Source organism: Cetorhinus maximus, chromosome 4 (genome assembly GCF_964194155.1).
Source record: "Cetorhinus maximus chromosome 4, sCetMax3.hap1.1, whole genome shotgun sequence".
In the NCBI taxonomy this organism is placed as follows: domain Eukaryota; kingdom Metazoa; phylum Chordata; class Chondrichthyes; order Lamniformes; family Cetorhinidae; genus Cetorhinus; species Cetorhinus maximus.
The window spans coordinates 27,151,751-27,171,395 of record NC_135882.1 but is presented as its reverse complement, the minus strand read 5'-3'; the positions used below and the strand labels follow the sequence as shown (position 1 = coordinate 27,171,395).

The 19,645-nt window shown below is 39.8% G+C and overlaps 1 protein-coding gene across 1 annotated transcript in view; it reads left to right on the top strand.

Annotated features, from left to right (window-relative positions):
• Nucleotides 1–17,148, top strand: part of LOC144679409 (neuropilin and tolloid-like protein 1) — a 78,688-nt gene extending 61,540 nt beyond the window's left edge. The window contains exons 6-7 of the mRNA XM_078539767.1: nt 10,305–10,863; nt 14,807–17,148. Coding sequence (XP_078395893.1) covers nt 10,305–10,863; nt 14,807–14,894 — 647 coding nt within the window. The 3' untranslated portion in view covers nt 14,895–17,148. The remainder of the gene's footprint in view (nt 1–10,304; nt 10,864–14,806) is intronic.
• Nucleotides 17,149–19,645: the final 2,497 nt, after the last annotated feature.

The window sequence follows — 19,645 nt, the reverse complement described above, 5'->3', positions numbered from 1 at the left end:
CCTTAAAAAACACTTACCATCTCGATTTCCTATAGCAACTCTCGATGTCCATTTTTCAAGTGCTTAAACAGTCCTGCACAATGTCCTGGTATGACCATTGTAAAGTTGCATGAAGGACGTTCAGTGCTGCAGTTCAATACTTCAGTGCAGTTCCCAGCTGTTTCCTTTGAGTGTTTCTTGGCTGCTTCTACTTTCTCCACTCCCCAGACGTATGCACAATGTATAAAGTGGGCAGGAATATTGTGTTCTGCATCTCTGCCCAATTTTCTGGTTGAGATTTGAATCTGATAAGAAAATCTCAATTACATTTTCTAAGATATAAACCATCAAATTGTACATTCTTGTATTGAAACTACAACAAATGCCTTGTGCAGTCATTGCTTTGTGCAGATGAGGATTATATGGTTAATTTTAAGGAAATATTCGTAAAACAGTGAGTGCATGCCTGGATAAGCTGTGCCTCTTGTGTAATTTGAAATTTGTGTAATTTTTGTTCAGCTTTTTAGCACTCCACAGCTGGATCAATAAACTTTCTCACATTAATGCTGGTTCAGTGCCTTGCCAGCTGTCTGAGAAGAGTTAAAGGATGATTTGTAATAGGTGCATTGTATTTGGTGACCGGTTCTGTTAATGGATCAGATTTTCAGCAAACACACATTTCCCACAATTTAATTAGGGGATTAAATGAAGAAAAGTAAAGCTTTAATCCTTTTTTCCTCCTGAACAGAGGAAAATACAGTCCTAGGTTACCAAAGATGATCACTGTGAGCAATTTCAATTCATTGATATTCAAGCTTGTACACTATACCAGTTATAAATTTGTGATTGGGAATGTGAAACATTAGAACCATTTGGCTATTAACTTCACTGTTTTGTCTGCTGTTTATTTTCATGTATGCCACTTTTCCCCATTTGTTTTTCTCTAATTTACAACTAATATACTTAAGATAGCAACCATTTTTGACAATCACTAAGATGAATTTAGAAACTGGTCGATAATATTAAGAATGAGTTGATAAAAAATAAAACAAGTTATAAAATCATAGATTCATATAGCAAAGGAGACCATTCAGCCCATCATGCTTATGTCCACTATTTAAATAACTATCCAATTAGTTCTACTTCCCTGCTCTTTCCCCATTGCCCTGCAAATTTCTCCTTTTCAAATATATTCAACTTCCTTTTGAAAGCCACTATTGAATCTTCTTCCATCAGCTTCACAGACAATGTATTCCAGATCATGATAACTTACTGTGTAAAATAATTTTATGTCCTCTCCTATGTTTTTGTTTCATTTTGCCAATTATCTTAAATCTGTGCCCCTCTTGTCCATGGAAACAGTTTTTCCAGATCTACTTACCCAAACAGTTCACAATTTTGAATACTTGAATTGATATCTCCCTATAACCTTTTCTTCTTAAAGGAGAATAACCCCAGCTTCTGTAGCCTCTCCACATAACTGAGGTCCCACATCCCTGGTATTATTCTAGTAAATCTCCTCTGCACTCTCGCCAAGGCCTTGACATCCTTCCTAAAGTGTAGTGTCCAGAATTAGACACAATGGTGCAGATTTTGCAGTCAACAGCTAAGGAACAATGCTCATTGTTCACCTCATTAATAGAAACATAGAAACTAGGAGCAGGAGTAGGCCATTTGGCCCTTCGAGCCTGCTCCACCATTCATTATGATCATGGCTGATCATCCAACTCAATGGCCTGCTCCCACTTTCTCCCCATACCCTTTGATCCCTTTCACCCCAATAGCTATATCTAACTCCTTCTTGAAAACATACAATGTTTTGGTCTCAACCACTTTCTGTGATAACGAATTCCACAGGCTCACCACTCTCTGCGTGAAGAAATTTCTCCTCATCATCGCTATCCATAAAGTTTTTTGTAGGTTTTAGAGCACAGGTTTTCACTAATTCGGAGATTAATTCAGTGATTGACACTCTATATGTGTCTATGAAAGGGGAAAGAAACAGTGAGGCTCTTCAGCCAATCAGATTGAAGAATCCTTACTGGACTAAGCAGCATAAAAACAGGAAGTATAAAGCTGGAAATATACTTTAGATTTAAATTATGTGACAAAAGCAAAGTAATGATTGTGAAATTCGGATGGGATTAAGAGGGGAAGTATGGAGAGACTGTTGTGACCAGGTGAGAAGGAGTGAACTGGCTTTTCTGTATTCAACCTCTTTGGTTGGTCACAACAAAGGTTTAAGTTTCTTTTTCACAAGGATATGCCTTTTTCAAATCCAAATGTATTTAACTATTTAGGCAGTGAGCGATAAGGAGACAATCAAGCAAGGTTTCCTTGAGTTAAAGAAAGACTAAATTTATTAAACACTAAACCCGAGGATAAATATTAAAACAAGACATCACACGCACACAGATATCAAAAATAAGGGAAGTTAGAGCCCAATAAAAAACAGTTAAAAGAATTTATGGTTAAATGTCCTTTGGTTTTCCTTGGGGCATAGCTTTTAAGTGCTGTGGCCAATTTGGGTTAGCTAGTTTCTTGCATGCAGTCAGATGTAGAAGATGTTGCAATTATTATAGTTGACTTCTCAAACCGGGTGACACATTTTTTCCGAAGGAGAGAGAGAGGGATAAAGCGTGGCTTTTCAGCCTGTTTCCTCTGCTAAAAACGTTCTTGGTACTCCCTGAGTCACTTGCAATCTCTGCAGTCGTTGCCAATCTGGCTTGTTATACTTCAACCATTGTCTATTTCCAGGAGGTTTGGGGCTCGTCTGCCTGTGGCAGCTATTGTTTCAATATCCAGCATTTTGCATTTTAATGCCTCTTCCCTAGACAGTGATGAGTTTCGATGGGTCTTTGAATTATAGGAAATGTCCCACTCTTCACACACCCCTGAGGGCATCTTGTTTGCTTTTTCACCTTTGCCTTGCAAAATGATCTTGCATTTTTAAGCAGTTTGCTTCGTCTCATTTCAAAATTGCATAATTTCCAGTCAGTTTAAAGTTTGGAAAATCATACTTTCAAAAACGAGGGAGCATAGCCTTGGACAAGACAGGTAGAAAAAGTAAAAAGATCTCCAACACTAATTATCTTCTGCGGGAATAAGAATCCACATTTGTGAATCTATTTTTTCAGTGTCAGAGAGGTTATTTGGCACCAATCATCACTTATGACACTGTTTAAAAATCATTTTCCCCTTAATGCACAGCCATAATTTTTTCTGCCAACTTTAGTTCATAAATAATGGTCAGAGTTTTCCCGTCGGCGATTTGGGGGCAGGGCCCGCTCGCCGATGGGAAAATGACACGGAATGACGTCGGGAGAAACCCCCGACGTCATCCCAGTCCATTTAAATTTTTAGGAAGGCAGGCGAACAGCGAAATCAGCTGTCCACCCGCTGACCTGTCAATCGCCAATTAAGGCCATTGACAGGCTAATTAAGATCATTAAAGACCTGCTCTTCCAAACTTAAGGCTGGCGGGCAGGCCAGGAGCCCCAGCGGGCTCCTGATGATGCATGAATCCTCATCCACTGGCGGGATTGGGTTTCATGTCCGTTTTTTAAAAGTGTAATAAAGTTTATGTTGTTTTTATTAACATGTCCCATCTCGTGTGACATTGTCACATGAGGGGTACATGTTAATAATATTTTTATTTTTCTATTTTTTAACTTTTGTGCACTGTCACTAATCTCCCTGAGACAGCACTTAGTCTCAGGGAGCAATGCGTTCTTTTGCGCACATGCGCGAAAGAGCGCACTTTGACAGCTGGGGATTCCCTCTCACCACCGCATAGCGCTTCCTGTCAGGAAGGCCGCTGGGTGGGCCTTAATTGGCCCGCCCATTAAAAATGGCGGCAGGCCCCGTTTCGGCGGCGGGTGTCGGCTGTCCTCCCGCTGCCGAGCCTGTGGGGCCCGCCTGCCATCCGAGGGCATAATTCTGCCCAATGAGTGAGTACCTCAAGTTCACACCATTGTATTGATTTTTACATCGATTCTATCAGCAAGGACAATAACAGTTCACCCTATGCAGGAGTGGGTTATCTCTGATAGGAACTTCTGACTTTCTATCTTTAGCTGGGCATGTGCAGACACCTGAAGTTGTTGTCTTTTTTAATGCCTTTATAACAGTGAACGTTATTGTTATTCTTATTGGAAAATCCAATCCAGTATTCTAGCTGAGACTGAACCAATGATTTATAAAGCTTCAGTGCAACTTCTTTGTTCTTGTATGTCTCTATTCATAAAACCATGCATGCTTAATGCTTTTTAACAGCCTTATCAACTTTAGGATTTGTGTATGTGAACCGCCAGGTTCCTCCATAACAGGCCTGTCCGACCTTTTCGCATGGGGGGGGCTAAATTTCAATTTTATTTTCTCACTCAAGGGGCTGATGAGCAAATTTCGGAGAGAAAAGGTTTGGCACAGCATTAAACTGAATTTCAAAATACATTTGATGCACGAAGTAAAGAAACAACCTGCTGAGCAAAAACAAAACAATGTCAAAGCAATCAATTGATAATTTTTTAAAAAGCAATTAATAAAAATGACCATTAGAGTATGAGAGGGTCAGAATGTGTGTCTGGCTCACTCCCAATCTCAGGGTGCTCACTCGCTTACCTTTGCCCATGGTGTGAATGGGTGTGAGTATGTGTTAGTGTGTGGGGGTGAAGGTGACTGAGAAACCTGAAACTGGGAGTATGGCAGACACACAATCACACTCTCACTCTCTCTCACTCCAACACACACTCCCATTCCCACACACACACCCCACTTCCATGTATACCCGCACTCCCACACACACACTCCACAACCCGAATCTCGCCAACCTTTAAGAATAATATTTGTTAAGTTAGATCACATGATCTGTCATAACCGATAGGGGAGTAGCATGGGCTACTTCAGCAATCAGTGTAGAGATAGAGTTGGAGTTGAAAGCACACGTGTAATTGTTGCTGAGTATGTTGTAAATAAACTTAATATTTCCACCCAAGAAGCGTCTGCAGATCAACTCTATCATTAATAGTACAACTCGGTCACCCTACAACAAACTGGCAATGAGGATGGGAGAAGATTTAACAGAAGAAATCAAGTTAAAAAGAAATCAGCACTACTCCTCATCTAGTGATTGTAAGTAGCAAGCTCCATTAGAATTGAAGCGGTTATCCCCTCTCAAAGTTCCACAATTTTGGAGAGTTGATCCTTTTGAACCAGCCACAGACGATTGGTCTCACACCTCACGTTCTTTTTTCAAGTGAACAAGATTATGAGGGAAGAGAAGAGGTGAGCGATCCTCTTGAGTACTTGTGGGAGCATAACCTACAGTCTGATTCGAAGTTTGACGGCGCCCAGTGCCCCAGATTCTAAGAATTTTGATGAATTGGTGGACATCATGAAGGGTTACTTTCAACCCAAGCCCTCAGTCATGGTGCAGAGGTTCAGGTTTAATTTGCGAAATAGAGCCCCAGGTGCGACAATTGCATGCTACATGGCAAATTTGAAGCATCTAGTGCAACATTGTGAGTTCGGCATGACCCTGAATAACATGCTCAGAGATCGTTCAGTGTGTGGCATAAAAGTGGACTCTATTCAAAAAAGATTATTGTCCGAAGTGAAACTGGATTTCAAGAAAGCGCTAGAAAGAACACTGGCCATGGAACGTGCAGTAAGAAATTCAAAAGCACGACAGGGTGCGCAAAATGGCACCATCCTCCACATCGGGCAGAAAACATCAGCCGAAAAATGCAAGAAAAAGCCGAAAAGCGGGAAACAGCCCCCGCTAGCCAAAGAATGAAGAAAAATAACTTAGCAGCGAAATTGACGAACAATTTTATTAGAGGTGGAAGCAGTCTTTTAGCAGTTAGCAGTTTAAAAAAATCAAATGCTACTATTGTCATAGAAATGGGCATATGATGAGGCAATGCAAGGAAAGATTCAAATAGGCTTGCAAACAAAAGAAGAAACCCAATGAAATCTACAATGTAGAAGAGCCTGAAACAACAAACTCAGACATTTACTCATTGTTTAATCTGGAAGTTGGAAAGACAGATTCAATATTTATCACAGTGAAAGTAAATGGCAAACCTGTTAGCATGGAAGTGGACAGGGGAGCTTCCACTACAGTAATTGAGGAACATACCTTCTGACATTTGAATAATAGTGAAAATCTATTAAGTTTAGAAGAAACAGCGCCAAGCTAAAAACATATACAGGTGAAGACATTCAAGTGAAAGGCATAAGCAGAGTAACTGTCCATTATGGAAGCCAATCGGCAAAACTACCCTTGATGGTGATAACAGGTGAAGGGCCAAGCCTCCTGGGGTGAAATTGGTCAAAGGAGATTAAGTTAGAATGGTCTGAAAGTTTTTAGTTGAGAGCAAGTGGGCTACCAGAGCTACTTAGAAAGTACACCACTGTCTTTAAGGATGAACTGGGGAAAAACCAAGGCCTCCAGGCCAAGGCTCATGTGGCTCTGGAAGAACTCCTCACTTTATGAAGACGGGATCAGTGCCATATGCCCTACGAGAAAAAGTCGACATTGATCTGAACAGACTAGAGAAACTGGGCATTATACAACCTGTTCAGTTCTCAGCCATAGTCCCTATTCTTAAACCCGACCGAATTTGTGGAGACTACAAACTGACAGTTAATAAAGTAGCCAAGCTAGACAAGCACTCCATTCCAAAAACTGAAGATCTGTATGCCAAGCTGGCAAGAGGGACAACATTATCAAAGCTTGACATGAGTCACGCTTATCAACAACTAGAGTTGGATAATACCTCCCTGGAATTTGTCACAATTAATACTCACAAAGGTTTGTACCAATATGCGCAATTAAATTTTGGTGTCTCCTCCGCTTGTGTCATCTTTCAGAGAACAATGGACAGCTTACTGCAGGGACTGCCCAGGTTGTAGTCTTTTTAGATGATGTATTGGTGATAGAATTCACTGAAAAGGAGCATTTGGCAAACTTATAAGAAGCCTTAAATCATTTCTTGCAAGCTGGAATGCGTCTAAAAAAACAAAAGTGCACGTTCCAAGCGAAGGAAGAAATCTATTTGGTTCACCAGGCAGATTCACAGGACCTCCACTCGGTTGAAGAGAAAGTGAGAGCCATAAGAGAGGCACCTGCACCAAAGAACACCACAGAGTTCAAATCATTCCGAGGAATGATCAATTATTATGGGCGGTTCTTACCCAATTTGTCTACAGCGCTGGCCCCCCTGCATTCTCTACTCAAAAAGGTCTTGGAATGTGCCCCAGAAAGAAGCTGTCATAAAGGTGAAACAATTGTTGCACTCGTCTAATCGATTAGTGCATTACGACCAGATGAAAAGATTGGTGCTGACATGTGACGCATCTCCCTACAGAGTGGGAGCAGTGCTCCCTCATCTAATGTATGACGGCACAGAACGGCCAATAGGTTACTTGTCAAGAATGCTCACTACAGCAGAAAAGAGATACTCTCAGATGGTAAAAGAAGGTCTGTCCATCAACTTTGGTGTCAAGAAATTTCACCAGTATGTATACGACCGCCATTTTACAATCATTTCATACCACAAACCATTGCTAGGATTATTTAGTGAGGACAAGGCTACACCACCCATAGCTTCAGCAAGATTACAACGATGGGCTTTAATTCTGGCAGGATATGAATACACTTTCATACCTAGGTCTGGCAATCAAATCGCAAACGCCAACGTCCTTAGTCATTTGCCTTTACAAGGAAATTATGAGCATGTCCCAGTTCCACAGGAACTTGTTTTACTGTTAAATTTCTTAGGATCCTCGCCAATATGTGCTTGACAGATCAGAAACTGGACAAGTTGGGACCCAGTCCTATCTTAAGTACAAGTGCTACAGGGTTGGCTACAGGAGTCTGTATCTGATGAAATGAAACCGTACTTCAACAGAAGACATGAAATAACCAGCCAGGATGGCATCTTAGTGTGGGGAGCATGAGTGATAGTTCCTCTAAAGGGAAGGGAACCACTTTTAATCGAACTACACAGTGCACATCCAGGAATTTCCCCAATGAAGTCTATAGCACACAGCTATCTATGGTGGCCTGGGATGGATGGCAAAATAGAGAGATCAGTAAAGGACTGTGTGCAATATCAGCAACTGCCAAAGTTGCCAGTGATAGCTCCGTTACACCCATTGGAGTGGCCAGGTAGACCCTGGGTGTGGTTACACATTGACTACATTGGACCTTTCCTGGGAACAATGTTTCTGCTCATTGTCGATGCCCATTCAAAATGGTTGGATGTATATGAGGTGAAGTCACCAACGTCGGCTGCTACAATTGAAACTACATCAGAGTTTTGCCATTCACAGACGACCAGAAGTAGTAGTTTCCGATAACGGCACGTTATTTACCAGTGCTGAGTTTCAGCGTTTTAGCAGCCACAGTGATATTCACTCATGTGAAAACTGCACACTTCATCAAACAGACTGGCTGAAAGGGCGGTCCAAACATTCAAGACAGACATGAAAAAGCTAACTGGTGGTTCCTTGGCAACCAAGCTATAATGCTTTCTTTTTAATTACAGGGCTACCCCTTACACAACAACAGGTGTCACACCTGCGGAGTTATTGTTGAAATGCCATCTCAGGAGGAGATTGAGCTTAATAATGCCGAATTTAGAGGGGAAGGTGGAAAGGAGTCAGGGAGGCCCTAAAACTAGACACACGACTGGCATAGTCGGAGAGAAAATTTACCGTGGGAAAGCCGGTACACGTGAAAAACTTTGGGGAAGAGCCAAGGTGGTTACCGGATGAAATAAGTGTGGTGACTGGACCTCTATCTTACCACATGGAGGTGACAGGCCGATCATCCATAAACATGTGGAACATTTAAGAAGAGAGAGACAAATCACCAAGATTTTGTTCCACCAGTGACCATGACCGGGTCTGCATTTCCTGTTGAGGATGCTCAACCCAGGACTGACTTGTCTGATGTCCCTGTAAGAGTTGAGGATACAGAACTGCAAGTACCCACTGAAGCTCCTGATGTTTAGGCAACTCCGGAAAAGGAGGTTCCTGACAAAGCATCTGAAGTTGTGGAGCTGTGACATTCCACACGTACCTGGAAACCATATGAAAAACTGAATCTGTAAATTCCTTAACCAGTGTAAATATCATGTTGTCTTAAAAAATATGTACTTGTAATTATAATATGTATATCTCAAAGGGGGAGGAATGTAGTAATTAAGGTTTTATTTAGTGTGTAATGCACCTTTAAGAATAATACTTGTTAAGGAAGATCACATGATCTGTAGTAATAGGAATTAGCGCAGGCTACCTCAGCAGTGTAGAGATAGAGTTGGAGTTGAAAGCACACGTGTAGTTGCTGCTGATTACATTGTAAATAAACTTAATGTTTCCACCCAAGAATGCAGATCAACTCTATTATTAGTAGCGCAACTCGGCCACCCTACAACACCTTGCATTAAGCATTTTCAGGTCTGTTACAGCAGAACCTCGATACAGTCAAAACTCTCTACATAATGCACTACTGTACCAATGTAACTCTCTCCTGACGTCACCTTTTTACTTTTCTGAGGGTCAGGCAATTTTCTCAAGGCCCCACATCATCAGTATTGTCTTAAATTCAGCTGGTGGATGTTAGAAAATTGCAGGTAGAGTGCTCAGAATTTTCGATCGATCAACTGTAGAAGTTGAAAAATGGCAGGCAGGGTATGCGTGATTTTCTACTATGCTCCCTGTCAGTAGAAAGCCAGTGTAACATACTCTAGCCTGTTTGTTAACACCAGATTATAAGTGGTTTGCTACTCTGAACCCATGCCCACCAGTACATTGCTTGGAGAAACTAAGTTCATTTCACAAATGACCCTAAACAGTAGTCGATAAAGGACTTGGATTCAAGCCCAGTCCATGGATCTGTAGAGATATTGTCTGATAGTTTCTTAGAAATACTAGTTTGAATAAGTTCATAATCAATGGTTTATAAATCTAACATACAGAAGAAAACATCAAGGAATCGCCCAATTTCCTTCACAATTTCCTTGGGCTAAAAATATGATGTGCCACCATTTTAAACATCCAGGGACAGTAGCTCAAATTCAACCACATTGAACTGTTCTGAGATATTATTACTACTATCCGTTGAATCATAATTCATCTCTTTGACACGAATTGAACCAGGACATTTGATCTTAGGTGGATCGTAATTGTTGATGCATTTTGTTTTTTGTTGATATCACAGTGTCCAAGAAAGGGATGCTGCAGTTTTAAGTCAAGTTTTTATTATTGAATTCTGAATTTAAAATTGTATTAATTTCGCTTCTCTTTCCCTCATACAGAGAAAAGAAAGACGAGTCTGCTGGACCAGCTTACCAACACTAGTGGGACTGTAATCGGGGTCACATCTTTCATTGTGATTATTCTCATTGTTATCTCCGTTATAGTTCAGATCAAACAACCACGCAAAAAATTCATCCAAAGAAAACCAGACTTTGACCAAACAGTTTTTCAGGAGGTTTTTGAACCTACACAGTACGAACTCTGTTCACTGAAAGGAAAAGGGGCTGCAGCTGATCTAGGGGATATTGTGGATGACTTTGAGAATTACCATAAACTAAGGCGCTCATCTTCGAAATGCATCCATGACCATCACTGTGGTTCCCAGATATCCAGCGTTAAAGGTAGCCGTAGTAACCTCAGCACCCGTGATGCCACCATCCTCTCAGAAGTACAGCCACAACCGGTGAAGCCCAGTGTCCAGTCTTTAAGCAGACGGAGTATCCTCGTCATGAAGCACAGCTACTCACAGGATGCAGCGGATGCGTGTGATATTGATGAAATCGAAGAAGTCCCGACGACGAGTCACAGGCTGTCCAGAAATGATAAATCTGTCCAGCGGTCAGTATCAATTGATTTTTGATAAAGACTATTCATAAACAAGAACTGCATGTCCATATTTACTCATTTGGTCAAATGTCCTCTTTCTTTTCTTTTTTCAAGTACTCCTTTCATTTCTGGCTAACGTATCATGCATGCACTGTGGAACCTTGAGAAGCTTTGTCAGCAGTTACCTTAACCAGAAAATGAGGGGGAAAAACCTTAATATTAAATGCAATTGGCATTTTCCAATGATTTAGGGGATATTCAAACGCCCTAATGTGGTAGAAATCCATACAGATCTGATTTCTGACAGCTGACCTCAGGTGGCCACCCTGCTAACTGACTTCCGCGACCTCTGAGCTAAGAAAGGGAAAAACAATCAGCCAGTTCTCTCCATTGACTCATTTTGGAATGTTCACAACTGCAGATGTCAAACATGGACAGGATTTACCTCAGCAGTAACAAGTACCCCCTCCCCCACCGCATCCCTGTTGTTCAAATAACCTGCCGACACTCCCTGCTCAAGCTCAAAGCTGCAGAGTGGCCATTTCAGAGAGGTAATAAGGTGTGGTTAGTAACTGTATAACCCGTAGACCAACAAGAGTCAATACCTTTAGGAGAGGAAGAGGCAGAAGAGCCATTTGAAATAAATATTTCAAATAATCAAACAATTCTATATTTTAATACCATCAGGAGTGAGCTTTGTAGGGTTCCACGATGCAACGAAAAATATTCCATGATGTTGAGATAGAGCTTCTACTCAAACCAAATACATTTTTATAGTGTCTGTTTTAATTCCATCTAGGAAGACTGCATGTTATACATATGTTAATGGGATGGGGACCTGCTATGTTGCTTTTTGACCTAGCTGTTTGTATAAACAAATAATGTTTCTATCACATGAAATGCATGAAGGAGCTAAGGGATAAAATAGTTGCCATGATTTTAAGGAAAAGGAAACAAAGCTTTTAAAATTTGTTTTATTTTCTACAAGACCCATGATAAATGTTTTTCAAATTAGCAGTGATGATATAATCAGCCATACCTTTGGTTGTCTTGTTGATATATAAGCCACTCAAACAGTTGTGAAATAAGTATGGCAATATATATTCATATGTAGTGCATATAGATGTAATGCTCAAGACTTACATTTATATAGCACATTTCATGACCCCAGGATGTCGCAAAGCACTTTAGGCTCAATGAAGTACTTTTGTAGTGGCATTACTGTTGTTATTGTATGAAACGTGACAGTCAATTTGCACACAGCAAGCTCCCACAAACAGCAATGTGAAACTGACCAGATACCTGCTTTAGAGATGCTGATTGAAGGATAAATGTTCGTCAGGATACCAGAGGATCAAAATAGTACCACGGAATCTTTTGGCAGGCTCTTGGTTTAATGTCTCATGTGAAAGACAGCATCTCCAACAGTGTAGCACTCTCTCAGTACTACACTGGAGTGTCAGCCCAGATTTTGTGCTCAAGTCTTCGGAGTGGTACTTGAAGCTACAACCTTCTGACTGAGGCAAGAATGTTACCAACTTAGCCATGGCTGTCACTATAATAATCAATGTAGGCCAGTGTAATCTTTCTGCAGCATAAAGCAGAAAAATATGCATGAACCAATGTTTTTAATCAAGCCTAATAAAAGAGAAACCATTTTTGTTGCATACTGCACCTTAGGTATTTCACCAGAAATTAAAAAGGAAAATGTTTCATAGAAATATCCTAGCTTTCAAGCATTCTCTTTCTTCAAGCAAGTTAGCATGTCTGTTTGATAAAAGTAAATTGCTTTTTGTTTTATACCAGCTAGCCTTGGTTATTAAGAACGTTCTTCAGTCCATTTTCCATTATTTCCATTATTCCTCCAACAGCGAGGGTAAAGCGATATTCAACTTTGATGTGCATATGCGCTTTGCAGCAGCAAGTGCGAGATGCTTTCCATCTACCAACTGGGACACGCCTTCTCCTGATGTTTAAATCTTTTGGGCTTTGACCATGCATTGTAAATTGAATGTTGACTTTTCTGATTTGATTCAGGTTACAACATGAATTTATCTTTATGCATGTGTACATATGCATATATACGTGGCAAAATATAGATGATTATAGATAAATACCTATATATTATATAATAGAGAACATATAATATATAGATAGATCAATAAATCCTGCATATATATCAATAAATACCCGCATAAATCTATGTAATGGATGACTTTACCTCTTATGTATAAGCTGTGAACTATGTGTTGCATTGTTTACTTGAAGCAGAAACATTTGCTTAAAAATCACAAAATGTTTCAAATTTGAAGCACAGCAATAAAATGTTATTACATTTGGAAATTCATTGATGATAAATGTAAGCAGCTTCATTGTCCCTTGGGCATATAAAGAGGCCAAATACATTAGATTCAGACAGCATGTGCAAGTGGGGTCTCAAAATCCATGTAGCAGAAATGCCAATAGGTGGCACAAAGAATCTCTATAGAAGGCAATGACCTTGTTCGTTTATGATTCCATTGTATATTACTCTTTTTACAGAGGTATTAGCTGTGAATCAGTCTCCTTTAAAGACCTATCCTATGTATATTAAACAATTTGATTTCCCTCTATCATTGCAGTCATAAACTGAGTTTGTCTAATTAGAGTGCAGTCTTTTGCCTGATATCCAATCAAGTAGCTCCCAGCGGCCTTGAAATTATGCTGTAGGACACTAAAGTATGAATGCTGAAATGTGTTTGTCTGAAATTCTTCTGCTCATTATTTTAGTAAAGTTGTTAACTCAGGGCTATAGCATCAGGGCTGGTGTTTATTTAAGCATCACAGGGAAGATATACTTTGTCTACTGTGTGTAGCAAAAATGTAAACGTGTCCATAATAAATAAGATGAAGTGTTTTTATGTACATAACATACAGAGGAAATCTTTCCTCAACATCAATAATGCATTAGTTTGAGCTGCAAGGGAAAGCTTCTGAGGAATCAAGCATAGGCACATGTTCTGAAGATGGGATAGAATTAGTATTTTGAACCATTGCTGTCTCATTGTCTACAAATCACCAGTATTTGGCTTTGTAAAGTGGCAAATCTAACTCTGCATCAAGAAACAAAGGGAGTCCTAAACCTGATCTGTTCCTGAAAAGTATAATATAAATGGTCAGAAGTTAAAGGACTGCTAAACTGTGACTGGTATTGTTATTCTGAAAATTTATTTTATCATCACCAAATAAAAACTAATTATTTATTTCTAAAGTAGTGTAAAATAAAATAGTGTTGCTGTTAGTTTCTTAAACTATAAGACAATTATGATGGCATATTGCTACTAAGCTTCAGACTGACTAATCCCTTGAAAGAGTCAGGTGCTAGATGAACAAATGCTATAGTTACACTGTCAAGACTGTCACTGGAATGAGGGTGGATGGTGGTGTGCGGTAGATAATGAATTAAAAACATACTTCTTGGAGATTTTAAACAACAAATTCCTATTTAGACATTTTAATAGTTCTACGATCGCCAGCCAGTTCTTCAGTCCTGTAACTCTACTTTCTGATGTGCTGAGTAATCGACTTGATATGACGTATTTCTGTACTGATTGTGAGAACTATTAATATGGATCTCATGAAATGAAATTACTTAGATTTCTTAAGTAATGACTTTTCTTAGAAAATATTTTGCATCTCATTTATTTAATAGACTTATTGGGGTAATATTTTGCTTTCCCCGATAATCTGATGAAACAAATCATCCACCTGCTATAAAACCTGCCTGAATTTTAGTCCCTTGAATAAAAATTCAGGCAGTGCCTATAATGGATAAGAGATTTTCTCCTGGCCACGAAGACAAACATTTACCTGACTATCCGCGCAGTACAACTTTAGTCAATACCATTTCCATAATGTGTTAGCGGCAATGTGGTTTTAACCATTGTATCACATCTACATTGTTTTCATTATATAGACTGCTTGAGAATAATGTGCTGCTGGATGATTTTGAACATGCATCAAAGAATTTTGAAATTGTGGACCTTGGACATACGCCAGCATGAGTCTCTTGGACATCAATTTATCGCCTGTTCCCTGAACCAAATGTAGATGTGCAATAATGATGTAAAGACCAGTCTTGGTGTAGCCTTTTGTGTACGCTGCAGTCGGATCCAGAATGGTACAGATATCTATATCTGTATTTAAGACTAATGCAGGCTGAAGATCAAGTGCAGTGATGGAAGACAAGGATCTAGAACAATGTAATTCAGCACTGGGCAGTAACTCCTCAAATGCAAAATAAATAAAACCATGTTATGTTCAGATTGGGGCACTGTAGAATCCAGACATTTAATATTTTATGTTTTGTTGCAATTATTATGATTTAATTATGAGTTATATCTAGTAAGCTTATTTTAAATGTTTGCTTACAAAGTGCTACCTAAACTTGGAAGCTTTATTTCCTGTTACCTGTAGTTGCAAGAATTCCCAAATATGTTACGCTAGGGAATGATAAAGTCATAAATATAACTCTTATTTTATTTATGCTATGTTACTGAGCTATTATTTAATGTGTTCAATACACAATATGCAATAATTGTTTTTTTTTTGGAGCTTTGGAGCCTAAAAAGCCTCCTGACTCATTAGCATCAATTCCTTACTAGTGCCCATTATTGTAACATCGCACCCTAGATTATTTTACTTTAACCTCATTTTGTTAGACCTGAGACTCTAAGACATTTCTTTACAGGAGATCCCAGTTAATTATTAGGGGATCTTAATATATTTTCAGGGATGATTGAAAATAATGGAGTAATAGGCAACTTAAAAATAACGTATTTTTCTAACTGCATCCCTATCTGCGCTTTAACATTCCATTTTCATAATGTTGCTTTTTTGAATGGATTATGCCAGAATTGATGAGAGAAATTGAAACCTACTTCACAGGAATATTCACAAATAATACTTCATATGTCAGTCATGTAACTTTGGCCAAAATCAACAAACTAATGAGTGAAAACCAAAATAAAAGCAGTTGATTTCTGACAAAAGTTATTGCAAATTGTTTATTGTATAGGATATTTAACTGTCAGACATGTATCAAAAATGTTTTCATCTATAGGTACAAATTGCATTGTGCTGTATACTGAGCATTTCACTGTAATGACAGCCATTTATTTTGACAGATGCATCAAGTTGTATTTTTATTAATCAGGGCAAATAACAATACAATGTTTCTACAGTATGAAATGGTGATATGACAGACCCTGGAAACTGCTCTTTTTTGCATGCATTTATATTAATATCTACTTTTGCCTAAAACCTTTACACAAAGTATTGTGTACTTGGGTGAATACAGGCATATGACTGATGAACTTTTCAATTATTAAGATCAATACCCATTTTATTGTGCATCTTATTTCTTTATGGTGGAGAGAAGGGCTTGAGGTAGATTGGAACTCTTTGATGGTATTATATCTTGATCAGTTAACACGTAAACTAACAACATAAAGAAATTGACTGGGGATTTGTCCAAGAAACATGCTGCGATAAACCCCAGTTTTGTGTTCCATGTCCTACATTTTAAACTATTGTGTTTCAGGACACAGCTACAGGTATTGAACTAGGAAATTGACCTTCATGTGTTGTTCTAATGGGATCTAAGAATGTTGTTGAGAAATCATTAGTAGATGGGAAAAAAGATATCAAATGATTTTAGATTAGTAAAGGGGCAATAAAGTCTTAAGACTTTTTATTGGCTCAGCAGTCTTGCCTCTAAATCAGAAGGTTGAAGGATCAAAGCCCACTTCAGAGACTTGATCATATAATCCAGGCTGACACTTCAGTGAAGTGCGGTATAGGTGCTGTCTTTCAGATGAGATGTTAGACCCACCTGGCCTCTTGGGTGGACATAAAAAGATCTCATGGCATTATTTGAAAAAAATGCAGGGGAGTTCTCCCAAAATCCTTGCTAATAATTATTCCTCAATATTGTATGACATGTATCTCATTGCTGTTTGTAGGTCCTTCAATGCAAATTGGCTCTCACCTTACCCGACTCCATAAAAATATTTACTCATCTATAAAGCACTTTGAGACATCTTGAGGTGATGAAAGATGCTATATTTCCTTTCTTATTTAAAGTGGAACCTGTGTACTGCAGTCACTCATGTGACTGGCTGAATACTGGCTATAATTTATAGGTGCCCATTGTGAAAGATTCACACATGGCTCAAAAACACTGTTACTTTATTGATGCACTGTCAATGTTTAATGTTTTATTGCTATTAAACTTGTGTATATTCAGGAGTTTGTAACCATATGGGTTTCTAATGGTCATTCATTCAAATTGTTGAACTCTCTGTCAAGTTTAGTAACCAGAAGGGAGAGCAGTGCTTCACACTAAAGCTCTTCTACTCACCAGTCCATTGTAATTAACAAATACTGTTGTTTTACCTGCTCTGAACATATTAGACTAGAGTTTCCAATTGCAAGCCAAAAGTATTCATTTTAGAATAGTTGTCATCAGCCTTCCAAATTGAAAATCTGTGTCAATAACTCCAGGCCCTTCAATTTGACCTTTGTGATCCCCACACTTAAGTCCCACTATTGACAGCTCACACGTCCCACTACAAACCCAATGTTGTATTATCCATGACCCATGGGGATATCTCTGGCCTCCATTGCCTGGTTCTCTTAATTTTAATTTGTTTGCCACATGTTGGCCGAGTTGAATGCAGATAGAAGTCCTGCACTTCTTTAAGCAGTCCCCAGTTCCCATCGTGTCCAGGCCCAACTGTTTCCAAGCAGGTGCGATTCTCTGGCCATAGAGGTAATGTCTGGATTGACTGGCCATAGTGTGAAATATACAGGTGAATATTCTTCATAGAATAAATTACCGTTGATTTATAGGGCTGAATTTGAATCCGTCAAGGCAGGTGGATTTCTGTTTGGGCAGCAGGTTAAAAGACCAGAAACTGCCCGTGTATCTAGGAGTCGAAGGAACCCACTGACTTACACAGTTAACCAAAGTTTATGCAGGAAACCCCCTTGGGAAAGGTGGGTCTGTTGTTTATATGTGTTTAAAATGGAGATTTAACCTGGATTCTGACTTCAACACTGTGATGTACAGGTTTCCCAGGAACTCGCCAGCTTTTTCAAGGTGAGAGGGCAGCAGAGATTAACTGGGTTGGGAAAACGAACAGACATGAAAGCCTTTAAATTCGTAATCCCCACGGTAAATCCCACTATCGCTCACACATCCCATGATAACCCTAGTGTTGTATTTTCCAAGATCCATGGGGATATTTCTGGCCTCCATTATCTGGTTCTATGAATTCTAATTTGGTTGCCACATTGGCCAAACTGAGAAATGCCAGCAGCTTCTTTACCTAAGGTGAAAAGCTTTTGCTCACACACTCTTAGATGCACTTCCACTCCTTCAGAGACGATTTCTAATAATTTAGAGGATATTCCTGCTACCTTGGAATGTTTTGTGCTTCCCTACTGTCAGCCTTCACTGCAGCAATGGAATTGCTTATACAGCTCTAACCTACATCTCTTATGAGGAGCAGCATCAGCAACACCAACAGCAGCAGCAGCAGCCCTAACCTCAACCATCTGCTGCTCTACAGGACAGAGGGAGATAAGGACCGCGTTCGAGTTCGCAGGGGATACAGGCAGTGGATTAGTTACTGGGCATGACTTAGCACCAGTGCCTCAGGAAGCTCATGGTTTCACAGCCCAGCAGTCAGATACAAATGCTGGGACTGAGTTAAAATGTCACTGACACGCACACTGCTGAAACTTTTAGGTTCCTGACATGCTGATGGCCTCCCTGCTGCAAGTCGCAAATTCAGCTCATGGGGTGGAATTTTGCGCTGGCTGGATTTCACAGTCCCGCCAAAGTCAATGAAATTTTGAAAGGCTCACTGCATTTTATGACTCCACCCCTGCCACAACGAGGCTGCAAAAATCTGCCTATGGTGTCTGTTGGTTGGGATCATGATGTGAGGCCGTTATAGAAAGAGAGTTGCTTTCCACCTTCTGGGTCTATTTAGACAATACATAAGGATATTTTTCTATTATTAAAATAATACCACTACTGTGGCTTCACAGAGACTACTACGTGGGAGTTCCTTTGACTTGTATTCTGAAGCAGCTACTTTAATTGGGGGACAGTACTTAAGAATGGCCGCTGATTCAGACTGGGGAAAACCTGCTACCAGAAAATTCTGCAATTTCTTTCCAGCAGGTAGTATGTTCCCTTTAAGTGTAATGGCCTTTGACCAGGCCTGGTTAAATGCCATCAAAATGTATCCAATCTGTCCAAGTTGAAGATCTCAATCTAGAAAATCACAACAGTGGTCATGGTTGGCGAATCTCCATGAAACAAGGAAAGCGTGTGCCTGAGGGCGAGTTCTTCTGTGTCTAAAAATGTGAGTGTTTAGACCGTTTCCAGTTGGACATCGTGGGAGTAGGTTGAAGACAAACAGATTTCTTCTGGACTATCATTCCCTTGTAAATCTTCATTTATTTAATACAAGACAAAACTTTAAAAGCACAGACACGAAACACACAAAAACACTATTTCCCCCTCCTCGGGCAGGCGTGGAGGGTGGGTCTGGAAATGGCCTCGAAATGGACCTCCGCCCACGATCGGTCTCCGACCACCATTTTGCACTGGTGGGCCAATTAAGGCTTGAACCTTCGCGATGGACCCAGGTGCGGCTGGACACGACAGGTGGAAGGGCAGGTCAGGTGGGCACTCGGGTGAGTGATGAGTGCCTCGCTGTCCTCCTGGAGGAGATGGCTG